The sequence below is a fragment of the Aulonocara sp. 'chitande type north' Nkhata Bay genome, linkage group LG10, assembly GCF_057382095.1.
Source record: "Aulonocara sp. 'chitande type north' Nkhata Bay isolate Kocher_YH1m ecotype deep benthic linkage group LG10, A_spYH_male_GT1.1, whole genome shotgun sequence".
NCBI classification, from domain to species: Eukaryota; Metazoa; Chordata; class Actinopteri; order Cichliformes; family Cichlidae; genus Aulonocara; species Aulonocara sp. 'chitande type north' Nkhata Bay.
In genome coordinates this window covers 6,954,503-6,967,280 of record NC_141353.1, presented here as the reverse complement: position 1 = coordinate 6,967,280, position 12,778 = coordinate 6,954,503, and the positions used below count along the sequence as shown (strand labels likewise).

The 12,778-nt window shown below is 38.2% G+C and overlaps 2 protein-coding genes across 2 annotated transcripts; both read left to right on the top strand.

Moving 5' to 3' along the window:
- Positions 1-102: 102 nt before the first annotated feature.
- On the top strand, positions 103-7,310 carry crtam (cytotoxic and regulatory T cell molecule). The gene is made up of 10 exons (XM_086307405.1): positions 103-162; positions 2,138-2,278; positions 2,413-2,565; positions 2,717-2,836; positions 3,592-3,747; positions 4,199-4,459; positions 5,484-5,549; positions 5,663-5,809; positions 5,993-6,079; positions 6,415-7,310. Exons 1-10 carry the CDS (start codon positions 117-119, stop codon positions 6,570-6,572), a joined length of 1,335 nt encoding a protein of 444 aa, XP_086163531.1. The 5' UTR covers positions 103-116; the 3' UTR covers positions 6,573-7,310.
- Positions 7,311-7,788: 478 nt separating this feature from the next.
- Positions 7,789-11,992, top strand: hspa8 (heat shock protein 8). Its single transcript, XM_086307924.1, has 9 exons — positions 7,789-7,943; positions 8,920-9,129; positions 9,406-9,611; positions 9,704-9,856; positions 9,939-10,494; positions 10,590-10,792; positions 10,945-11,143; positions 11,223-11,455; positions 11,543-11,992. The coding sequence occupies exons 2-9, from the start codon at positions 8,925-8,927 to the stop codon at positions 11,738-11,740; spliced, it is 1,953 nt and encodes a 650-aa protein (XP_086164050.1). The 5' UTR covers positions 7,789-7,943; positions 8,920-8,924; the 3' UTR covers positions 11,741-11,992.
- Positions 11,993-12,778: the final 786 nt, after the last annotated feature.

The window sequence follows — 12,778 nt, the reverse complement described above, 5'->3', positions numbered from 1 at the left end:
TCAAAAAGTTAGGGGAAACCACAGAGCTGTGATGTCATGGAAGGTCCCGTAGTAGAGTACATATAGATGAGTGATGAGGAAGTGCACCAGAGTCAGTGTGTTTCTTCGTGACAGAGATGGAACTAAAACTTGTGCTTAGCGTCTTTGTGCTGTACATTGAGGGTGAGTGTTTGACTTTTTACACTCTTTGGCAGTGTTCGATCTGATAAGTGCTGAAATAGGATCGTAACCTACATGACTGGAAAAAGCAGATGAACACAGTGAGGATGACTATGCCTTGGAGTAAACAACTTCCTTCTGAGGCTGTTTGTGCTCTTTTACATTTAGATGATTTATTATATAGAGAAAATTATGGTACAATTACAAGCTCTCATATTTCACACAGAAAGTGCTTCAATTTTCAGTAAAAGACTCTGTTTCATTAGTTATGCATTAGAGGAATTTGCATTTGGATTTCTGTTTGCTCATGTTCACATCAACTGAACCTAGAAAGTTGGGATGCTGCATAAATTGTAAATATAAACTGAATGCAGTAATTTGGAAATCTGCTAAACCCATATTGTATGCACAGTAGAACATAGAAAACATATCAATTGTTTATACTGAAACTTTGTACAATTTCATAAAAATAATAAGCTCATTTTGAATTTGATGGGAGCAACATTACTTAGGAACACTTCCTATCACTGTGTTTGTGTTTGCCATAAATGCAGGTTAAAGCTCTATCGTGCAATACATTAGTCTCTATGCGTAGCACATCTGGTAAGACACCATTAGTGCTATTAAAAGCATGTAAAACAGCTTGGCTTGATAGGAGGAGGTCTGGGTGAACTGGCCTACCAGGATCCTGACCTTTCACCTGTTGAGAACATGTAGCATATCGTGAAACAAAAAATACAACAAAGAAGTCCCAGGAGTAGCTATAATCCTGTCATAAAAGAACAGGATAACTTTCCTCCCCCAAAGTCCAGTAACTGCTCCCTTAAGTCCTCCTATGTTTATGGACAGCTCTTAAGAGAGTTGTATTTTTTTTTTATTAAAATGATAGATTTTCTCAGTTTTAATATGTTATTGTTTTTGTTCTGTTGTAAATAAGATGAGGGTTTGTGGCGTCAAATTGTTGCATTGTGTTTTATTTACATGTTACAGTACCCTGGCATTGTTGGAACTGGGGTTGTATGTTGAACCAGTTCACAACTTCTCAACTCTGTTAAATGACTGACATAAAATGAAAGTTCTTTAGGACAGTTTCTTCTATGACATAGAGTATATATGTAGACTGGCCCTTTAATAGTTGTCAGTAATGGAATGATACAGATGAAAACCTTATAATGAGACAAAATAGACAAAGGAGACTGGCTTTAGCTTTGCATAAGAGCAAACAACGTAACATACACAGTATACAATGTATATATTTTAGTTAGCATTAAGAACTTACTGAGAAATTACATTTTCTGTATTGATCAGGCAATACAAATAAAATTAAAAAAGAAACAGAGACAACCAAAGCCTTGAGGGACATAAAAATGACTGTACTGATGAAAAGTCATCAATACAAATATTGGTGGTTGTCAGTTGATGTAATGGCATGACTAGCACACAAACTGCAAAAATAGCTTTATGACCTCTGCAGTGGTGTCAGTGTGCCCCCAACAAATGTGTTTTCCGTGTGTTATTTGAAACCCACAGAAAAGAAAAAGCCCCCAAAGGCCCCATGAACAACCTACAGCAAATATATATTTTTTCCTCACACCCGCCCTACTTTCTCTTTCACCTTGAAAGCACTGACCACATTACTTCCTGTTAGAACAGAAATGCATCAGATGTATAACAGGGGGGCTGCTTATTTTGTAGCTGCAATGAACAGCATTTTTTTCCTGTCACACCTCCTCCACACACCTACTGTATATATACACAGTGACAGGCCAGTGGCAGAGGTGGTGGCAGATGAGTCAGACTGTGAAAAGTTTAACTGAACTGTTTAAAACTTAACTTGGACATCTGTATGTGTGCCACTGACTTTTTAATTTCAGCAGATGGTTGCTCACTTGTTTTTACCATGTTAGGAAATGTGTTATGCACATTTCGTTCTCAAAGAAACTTTAACAAAGTCAAACTTCCTTTTATTTTATTGCAGTTTCACTTGCAGTATTGCAGCATGTGACGGTCATGGAAGGTGAGAACCTCAGCTTAAGCTGTCCTGTTACCAATGCTGACAAGACCAATGTGGACTGGAAAAACCCTGAAGGATTTGTTATGTTCTTCAATCACAATCAAGGTGAAAATGGCATATTCAGTCACAGTAATGAATGTAAAAACAAAAACTTAAAAAGTGGCAAATGTTTGGGCCAAAATTCAAACAACCTTTGGTGAAAGGCAAACATTAAATAACTTTAAATAAATTGTTTCCAGCCTTAAAGGACAAACGCTACAGAATCGACACACTGTCTGAGTCAAAATTCTCCATCAGTGTTTCCAGCGTCAAATTTAACGATGGAGGCAATTACACATGTTCTCATTATGGAGACCAAATAACAGAGAAGATAGTGGAGGTGACAGTGTTGGGTAAATATTATCTTACGTCTTTCTTTTTACTTTCTTTTCACATCTTTACTAGCGATGGGATCAGACTTTGACAGTTATACTAATTACCAAAACAATTACCACTGTGTTGATCTTGTTTCATAAAACTTTGTCTTTTGTGATTCTTTTGAAGGTTATCCCAAAATGTCAAAAACAAAGCATGAAGGAAAGACTGTCATAAAATGCACTGCTGTGGGGAACCACTTTGCTCCTCAGATTTCTTGGAAAATCGACGATGGGTCAGAATTTCTTGGTAAGTTGGAAGAAAGTGAGAATGATAGTTTGAGGTGTTAGTTAGAAAAATTGCCCTTCAATCAGGATTTTTCCCAGTGGATTTTCCAAAAAGCTGAATTGAGGTGACTACACAAGGGGATGCCATTTTGATATCATTCCCTTGCTGATTACTCATATTTATGTATCATAAAATGTTTTATGATACATAATTGGCAAACAAATGTTTGCTAATTTCTATACATAGATAAAAATAAAAAAAGTTACATGTATATTGTGAACTCAATTCAATTCAATTAAGAGCAGTTAACTAGGAATAAGCACAAAAAGTGAATTTATTTGATACTAGGAAAGGTTGATTCTTTTTGATAATAAATGCAATGTATTCTTCCTAAAACTTAACTACTGTGCTTAAAACCACAGCAGTTAAGAGTGGATGGATGGGTTAGGGTTAGGTTAACATGGGTGTTAACACTTACGTTGCGGAATTTAGACATTTGTAGGTGTATTAAAATTAGTGACAGCAACCAGTGAGTGGGCTCATGTGATGATGATAGCATGACCCACACTTTCTGGAATCTTTGCTACTATGATGAGACTGAACAACGTTCAAATGTTTTTTAAAAAAAAGACTTTAAACAAGGGGGATTTTGAATTTTATTTTGAATTCCACAGAAGAGTAGTTTCCGTTACAAAGGGTTGATTTGATCAAGTGTTGCATTTGTGATGGTGTAAGTTGATGCAATCGATGCTAATGACATCTATCCCATTTTACAGCTCGTAACCAATTCCAACAGGAAGCTAAGAAATACATCTCCACTGGGATGATTGAAATTCTCTCAGTAGAGAAAAGAGTTACTGTGAAGTGTCTTGTTCGTCACCCTGCATTGAAATCAAAACATCTGATGAACTTTGTAAAAATTAGACGAGGCTGTGAGTATATTTCATTCATTTAGTTTTTCAACACCACCACATTATAGCAACAGTTTTAAACATTAAAAGAGTAAAATCATCCATTTTATTATCCATGACTTGTGTACAGTGAATAACTTCTACATAAAATGTTCAATTTGAGGAACAGTGACTGTGTAGTTGTGTCGTCACAGAACAGGGAAAGCACTGGGGTTTTTAACTCATGAACTGCGCCACAAAACAGTCCATAGAACCAGACTGTGAAACTGTCTGACCAAAAATAAAAACAAAAAAAAATGGCAAATCCACGTAATTTCCCCATTCTGTGTTGTTAAAAAAATCTAGTTTCCTCTATTCTAATAAAAATGAAGTGTGATTTGCAGATAGTTTTCATGACATCATGAATTTTAACTTTCTCTGAACTGAGTGTTGTTTCTACTCAGTAGTAACACAAGTCCAATTTCTGTCACAGCAAAAGGATCCCACCACACATCCACAGTCAGTCCACATACTGTTAAAGGATCAACAAAAGTGCCAGGGACAACAACCATGTGGATCAGACATAATAGAACAGCAGTGTACTCCACCACAAGAAATGAGAACAAGCCCTTATCAGAGAGCTCAACGGTTCCCTCCAGTCTGCAGGCTTCCACCAGTGACCCAGAGATGTCTATCACTAGATCTCCTCAGATCCCTGTTACAGGCCCTACAGACCCACATCTCAGCACTAGTGGTGAGTGGAAACTGTCTGCATTTTTATTTGTTTTTTATGCCCCGTGGATTTCAAGAAACATAAGGTTTCATATTAGATAACACACCTTAGGATGAGCTTAGGGACACAAAAGAAAGTAGTGGAGAAATGGAAGTTTTAAAAAGAAATACATTTTATTTAGTTCACAATGAATAAAACCCCATTTTACATTTTAAGTTATGCCATACATCATATTTTAAATGAAACTTAAATCCCTCGATCTGCTAAAAAGGAAAGTGAACTTTAGTGGAGAAATTAGCCTACAATACATCTCTTTGTTACTGCTTAGTATTGTGTGTTTAGCATATTACACTAACTGTGAGCCTATGGGGTGGAAACAAGAGTGATCACATACAGTGTCTAAAAGGTCTCTTAACCACTACTGTGGTTGATATAACACCAGATGTGTTTCCTGCAATGGAGAGCTTGAGCTATATGAAACTCTGTCATGTTAGATGTATTCACTGATTGGGAGGCTGCAGCTCTGTGGGCAAACAAAAACTGTTCCGAGAGCATATCTGCTCTGATCGTCAGATATGCTCCAAAAAAAGCAGTTTACGTCTTCTGTCTTTAGTGTTTCAAACCTTGAACACTACTGACATGTAATTGGTTAGAAATGCACTATATATGTGTGAATTTACTCACACAGTAAATTCAGTGTAATATTAAAATTTAAGCAGAATGTGTGCAAAACAGTTATTTGTCTTCCATTTTCGCATGTTACCTGAGCTTTATATATTCAGAAAATTACTGTAAAAAAAAAACAAACACTAAAAATTAATTTAAAAAAAAGTCCTATCGTGTTCAAACAGGGTAAGCAATGACACCATTGAGGCAGTAGGCCCAACAGGTTCTTCAAATATGTGTGTTTGATGCCACCTATTGGTTACTCTGGAAAACTACAAAAAAATGGTTCCATTTGAAAAACATAATAGACCTGGACTGTAGTAGCTTCATAGAGTCTGTGTTAATTATTGTACCTCTTTTCTTTACTACACCTTTAAAGGCTGGACATATTCCCCTGAAACCACAGAGAACATCACCATTGATAACATGGACAGTAACACAACAGGTACATTTACACTCAGCTTGAATAGTTAAAATAACAGTTCCTCTTCTCTGAGAATCACAGAGAACACCATGTGTTTTAAAATCCTTAAGGTTCGGGGTTTTCTCTATTTCCAGGGAATTTTGACTTAAACATGCATAGAAAAGACCAAGAAAATTCATCATTGCTGGTCTTGCTAGTGACATGCCTGATCTGTGGCCTTCTAGTGGTCGTCATTTTTTTTGCTATCAAGCTGAGGAGAGCACACATTGCCTGGAAAAGAGGTAAGCAGGTCACGTTTTCTGTTTGATGTCAGACTAAAGTTGCTGTTATTTACAATTTTACTTGACTATAGTCTGGCTAAAAATCATACATTCTTGCAGCAAGTGTGTTGTACTTTCAGGAATTGTGATCTAAATGTATTTTTATTTATCTTACAAAAGATTTGACAGTTTTTATTGTTACAGAAAATGAAGACTCTAATCCATCAGAGGAGAGCAGTAAATCTAAATCAAGCCATGAAGAAAAGACCTCACAAGCACAACGGAGAAGAGGTACAAAACCTTTTAATTAGATGGTTGTTCGCATCTATGACTGTATTATACCTTCTGTTTAAATGTGAATATTATAAAATGTAGCATTTGCTAAAACATGACTAGGGTCATGTTGGCAGCTTAGAGAAACAGCACACTTGTCAACCAGAGGATAAAGTTCACTTACTTAGGGAACTCAAACTCAAAAATCCAATTAACCTTTACATATTTTGAATCCCAGTTAATGGTCAGGGAGTGCTTTCATTGACACATTTTGCCCAGTACACTGTAAAAACTGCCTTATCCTATCTTAAAAGAGAAAATGGGATATTTATTGGTATTCTTTATTGTTACAGGCCTCTTCAATACAGCCTTCACACAGTATGTTGTTGAAGAACCAGCAAAGACGATGACTTCAGTGCAAAACACAGCTGTGATCACAGCAACAACTTCTCAACATCAAACTACAGCACAAACTTTAGCCAAATGTGATGCGAAGGAGACATCGCTATAACTGTCTTGAAAACACAGTTTTCATGATATCAGCAATTTTCCATTTTTTTCTGCACTTGCATGGCAGAATACAGGGCAATCATTCACTTATTATTGTTAGGAATATGTGCTTACTTATGGTAGGTAGAACCTACCTTTGATCTTCAGCAGCATCAGTTCTTGGTGCCATGAATGCCACAAGATGTTGAAAAAAACGACTTAAAGTATCTACATTATGTTGACATTATTCATCACATCATTTGTCTACTGTACTTTTATCCTTGTTTTCATTCTGTTACATTGCTACAGCTACCGAAGTCCACTGAACTCACTGTTATGTTCATGAGGGTTAGATTTCCTGTGTGTAATGGTCAGTAGAAGATCTCATAAACATATGCTCATGGTCAGACAAAGGAAAACATTTCCCCATACCGATACATAACCTGGACTGTCGAGGTCCATTCAGTCTAACAATTGACGACAAGTTAATCCCCCCCCTTACATCATCAGTCATGCCATGTTTTTGTTTTATATGAACATTATATGTAACGCACCTGACCTGTATTTACAATAGTAGATAGCACTGCTGCTATATGACTGGCGGATGACCAGCATCAGCAAGAATAAGCATGTCTGCAGGTGTTCCTAATGAACTGTTTGAATGTCTACACAGGATCAAATGTGGCAACATAATATCTGTAATATATACTGTGTGAATATAGCATATATGTTGCCTTGTATGTATATATTTTGTATGTTTGGGTTGAACATGTAGCAATAAATTATATTTTGCTATAATATATTGTTTTTGAGCAAAGATAACAGGCTATGGGAAACATTAATATCATATACATATTATCAGCACTCTGTGGCTTTGTCTCTGAAAACGTGTCGAGCATTAATACGGTAATATAACACTAAGGTCTATATGCATATTTTTAAAAATAGCTCCATAATATATCAATTATGTATGAACTTAAAGAGCGTTATGTAGCTTACAAAAAACAGAAGCCAAATCAAGCACCGAACATGACTGACATACTTAACGGTAAAATCTAAAAAAAAAAGAAGAGAGAGATGATTTGCCTTCTACACTTCACACAAAGCTTCCATCTTATGGCATGCGGGTATTCACAACCATTATGAAGCAGTCACAATAAAGCAGGAAGTGGGATGGATTGTGTCTCGCGTCATCGGTTCACCAAAGCCTCATTGGTGAACCGATGAGGAAAGACTCAGTGACTGCGCCGATTGGATGCTGTGCCGGTGATATAAAGGGTTCGGCTAAAGGTTCAACCTCCTTTCGCTTCTCATACCGGCAGGGTTGAGTCACCGTGGCGCTAGTCCATTCCAGCCCAACAATACCCACAGTCAACCTCAGTTCAGTAACTCGGTAAGTCATTCTGAAATACATTGGTGTTAACAAAAAGTTCTAGTATATTAGTTGAATTTGCTGGCAGGATTTGCTTTATGTATGACTGATGTGCATGTTCACTGGGGAATGCTGAATTTTCTCCTCGTGTTAAATGCTTGACGGTTATTTTATTAACAAATATGTATCGCATAGTGAATTATGAAGGTGAAAGTATTCATATCCTTGTTATCGAGGCGTAATCATCGACTCAAATGCTGCATTAAGGCTATATAATGGCGGAGGGGGAGGGGGGGGGTGGAGAAATCCTGACGCGTTCGAGAATGTTCTCGAACAACTGTTAAGCTACCCGGATACCCGGAATATACAGGCTTCCGGTTTTTGTTTTTTCTTTTTTGTTGTTTTTTTTTACTCTAGAGCAAAAGTAAAAGGTTTTGTAAATCTTTTCAGATTTAATTCTTTAAATATTTTCTTGTGCTTTAGACACATTTTAATACAATAGTTTTAGTATCAAAGCACTCTAGCTTTTAGATTTCCGGTTGTACCAGTTTGCTGTGCACGTGATTTATGACTGACGCATGGCTATTGCTTGGCCATGAGCCACGCTCTTTCAAGGCGGGTTCCTTCATTTTTTTTCTGTAAGTGGGTGGGTTGTTGGAATTGGGGTTTGTTAGCCCAATAACGTTGTTAAAATGCTTAATGTTTTATGGCCAAGGGGAAAATAAAAGCTCTTAATCAAATTTATATAATCAATATAAATTTAAAAGACAACTCTAAATTAAACTTGAAGGATAATTAAAGCAAATCAACTAAAACCATATGTTTTTGTTGTACATTCTAGTTCTATTAGTCTAAATTGCCTTAAATTGAATAATTGGGTAAAATGTAGTTGTTCAATTGAATTTGACATTAAGCATGTTATAAAGGATTGAAGTAAAAAAGTTACAGGTAACTAGAAGACCAATATAAATGTAACACTGTTCTTGCATTTCTTTAGGAAACATGTCAAAGGGACCAGCAGTTGGTATTGATCTTGGGACCACCTACTCCTGTGTTGGTGTGTTCCAGCATGGCAAAGTTGAAATTATTGCCAATGACCAGGGCAACAGGACCACACCCAGTTATGTGGCCTTCACAGATACCGAGAGGTTGATCGGCGACGCAGCCAAGAATCAGGTTGCCATGAACCCCACAAACACAGTCTTCGGTAAGGGTTAAAATTTTACTTAACAGTAAAAGTCAATTTGGTTGATGAGTACCAATTTTTTTTTCAAGGTAGGACACCTTGAAAAAAATTGGTATTCATCAACCAAATTAAGTTAACGCCTCGGTTTTACCACCCATGAGCTTGTCTTGAAGCAACTCATCTCTGTTAAAGACCAGTCTTGAGCCTTGTGGATTTGAGGGAAGAATGATAAGACTATTGCAGAAGTGTATTGCATCTTTTTAAAAAAAAATAACTAAATATAACTTTCTCTTTCAGATGCCAAACGCCTTATTGGCCGGAGGTTTGACGATACAGTTGTGCAATCAGACATGAAGCACTGGCCATTTAATGTCATCAATGACAATAGTCGCCCTAAAGTTCAAGTTGAGTACAAGGGTGAATCAAAATCATTCTACCCAGAGGAGATTTCCTCCATGGTGCTGACAAAGATGAAGGAGATTGCTGAAGCCTACCTCGGAAAAGTATGCTCTGAATTTTCCTTTGTGGAATAGTCGCAAGTTTTCACATGACTCATCAATTTAATGTCCATATTTTTTTTTTTTTTACATTTCAGACTGTCAACAACGCTGTAATCACAGTGCCCGCTTACTTCAATGACTCTCAGCGTCAGGCCACAAAGGATGCTGGCACTATCTCTGGCCTGAATGTTCTGCGCATCATCAATGAGCCCACTGCAGCTGCCATTGCTTATGGGTTGGACAAAAAGGTAAATGGGTAAAAATTTATTCTGGATTATACTACTTTTTTGTTAACTGTCTGTTCTTAAGCACTATCAAATCTGTTCTCAGGTTGGATCAGAGAGGAATGTTCTCATATTTGATCTTGGTGGTGGCACCTTCGATGTATCCATCTTGACCATTGAGGATGGTATCTTTGAGGTCAAATCCACTGCTGGTGATACTCATCTTGGTGGGGAGGACTTTGATAACCGCATGGTCAACCACTTCATTGCAGAGTTCAAGCGCAAGTACAAAAAGGACATCAGTGACAACAAGAGGGCTGTCCGTCGTCTGCGCACTGCTTGCGAGAGGGCAAAGCGCACCCTGTCTTCCAGCACACAGGCCAGTATTGAAATCGACTCTTTGTATGAAGGAGTTGACTTCTACACCTCCATCACAAGGGCTCGATTTGAGGAGCTCAATGCTGACCTCTTCCGTGGCACCCTGGATCCTGTGGAGAAGTCACTCCGCGATGCCAAGATGGATAAAGGGCAGATTCATGACATTGTATTGGTTGGTGGCTCCACCCGTATCCCGAAGATCCAGAAACTTCTCCAGGATTTCTTCAATGGAAAGGAGCTCAACAAGAGCATTAATCCAGATGAAGCTGTGGCCTATGGAGCTGGTAAGTTTTCAGAGGAGAAAAAAGCTACTGATGATAGCTGCCCTATTATAATCGGAATTTAGTTTTTATCTTGAAATAATTTTTTTTGTTTTTAGCTGTCCAGGCTGCCATCCTGTCTGGTGACAAGTCTGAGAATGTGCAAGACCTTCTCCTTCTGGATGTCACACCTTTGTCTCTGGGTATCGAGACTGCTGGAGGTGTTATGACTGTCCTGATTAAACGTAACACCACAATTCCTACCAAGCAGACCCAAACCTTCACCACTTACTCTGATAACCAGCCTGGTGTGCTCATCCAGGTAAGTGTAGCCTTATTTATCTTGGCCTTTTAATTGCAGTTATGTTAATTTCTGCCATTCACATTCCACTAGAGATTGAGACTCATGTTGTCAGACATTAGCATTTGTGTAGATGTGGAGTGGAAAAATTATTGGCTGACCTATTTCAACAGGTTTATGAGGGTGAGCGTGCCATGACAAAGGACAACAATTTGCTGGGCAAATTTGAGCTAACTGGAATCCCTCCTGCTCCTCGAGGCGTTCCCCAGATTGAAGTGACATTTGACATTGATGCCAATGGCATCATGAATGTCTCTGCTGTTGATAAGAGCACTGGCAAGGAAAACAAGATTACCATCACCAATGACAAAGGTGGGTTTTGATTGATGACAGTTTTGATTGATGACATCAAAATTCTGGCACAACTTGTGACTCTTTGCTGTCCTTCTAGGTCGGCTCAGCAAGGAGGATATTGAACGCATGGTTCAGGAAGCAGAGAAGTACAAGGCAGAAGATGATGTTCAACGTGACAAAGTGTCTGCTAAGAACGGCCTGGAGTCATATGCTTTCAACATGAAGTCCACTGTGGAGGATGAGAAGCTGGCCGGCAAGATCAGCGATGATGACAAGCAGAAGATCTTGGACAAGTGCAATGAGGTCATCAGCTGGCTGGATAAGAACCAGGTAACCCCACCCCCAAGCACACACCAGAAAAAAATCACAATAGTATCAATTGCTATGAAGGGCTTATACAATATCTATATTTTGTAGACTGCTGAGAAGGACGAGTATGAGCATCAACAGAAGGAGCTGGAGAAGGTGTGCAACCCTATCATTACCAAGCTGTACCAGAGTGCTGGAGGTATGCCTGGAGGAATGCCAGAGGGCATGCCTGGTGGCTTCCCTGGAGCCGGTGGTGCCGCTCCTGGTGGTGGATCCTCTGGACCAACCATTGAGGAGGTCGACTAAACATTCAGCTATACCAGCTGCTACCTGACGTGTTTTCTAATAAAGTAACCCTCCTAGAACAAGTAAAATGCAGGAGTGAAATTTAATGACCTAAAAACAGGGTTCAGAGATGTCATTTATGGCCATTGTTTGCAACACAGGTGCAAGGGAACAACTTGTAGTTGGCATGATTGAGCAGAGTCTTCAAATGTCAAAGTGTTTTGTGTATGGAGATGTAACTGCCTTGACAATAAATTAATCTTGCAACCCTTATGTGTTGTACATTAACTTCTAACTTGAAACTGGAAGCTCTTAATTTATCTCAAAGCAGGATCTGTAAATATCTTGGGGTGGGGTGGGCACTGTCTTAATGCTCTATTGACTAATTTGTGAAATTCTCAGGATTCTTTGTCAAATGTGAAATGAAACTAGAAATTCCTATGGCTTACCTGTAGGTAGGTTCAAAGTAAACAGGGAAAGTATCCTCCCTGTTACTTTACCACTATGGAACATGAATCTACAGAATGGGCTCAACATTTCTAACAAATACACTCCAGCTTTTTTTTTTTTTTTTTTTTTTAAGTTTTAAGTGACAATTTATAAATGGTAAAAGGAGGAAAATAAGCATTTTGTATAACAAATTTACTAAAACAATGTTTTAACCCTTGGATGCACAGCCTACCAATATCTACACTCTTCCACAAATGGGGTCAAAAATAACCCCAAATAAAATCAGTGTTTTGCTGTAAACTTAGTACTTCAAAATCTTTAAAATGAAGAGTTGTAATATTTTTATATTTGAGGTATTCCTCATGAGGTGCTTTACATTTTTATTAATTTTAAGGAACTGCAGTTTTTGTATCGCTTGTATCACTTTTGTATGCTTGTTCGGCATATACTGCAGAAGCTGGGTCCTTCCCTCTGAAAGGCACAAGTTGTTCATCCACTGTAACACAATCACGTGAGGATGAATTTGTGCCTGCAGTTGACCAGGAACAGGCCCCATATGTAGCAGAAAGCTGCCATGTGGTTTGTTTAGGCTCTGGTCCTCTTGTCATC

Coding starts and splice junctions, on each gene's coding strand:
- crtam (XM_086307405.1), top strand. CDS start 117: ATGGAACTAAAACTTGTGCTTAGCGTCTTTGTGCTGTACATTGAGG. Junction 5,810..5,992: donor ACACATTGCCTGGAAAAGAG/GTAAGCAGGTCA, acceptor TTATTGTTACAG/AAAATGAAGACTCTAATCCA. Junction 6,080..6,414: donor ACAAGCACAACGGAGAAGAG/GTACAAAACCTT, acceptor TTATTGTTACAG/GCCTCTTCAATACAGCCTTC.
- hspa8 (XM_086307924.1), top strand. CDS start 8,925: ATGTCAAAGGGACCAGCAGTTGGTATTGATCTTGGGACCACCTACTCC. Junction 9,612..9,703: donor CTGAAGCCTACCTCGGAAAA/GTATGCTCTGAA, acceptor TTTACATTTCAG/ACTGTCAACAACGCTGTAAT. Junction 11,144..11,222: donor TACCATCACCAATGACAAAG/GTGGGTTTTGAT, acceptor CTGTCCTTCTAG/GTCGGCTCAGCAAGGAGGAT.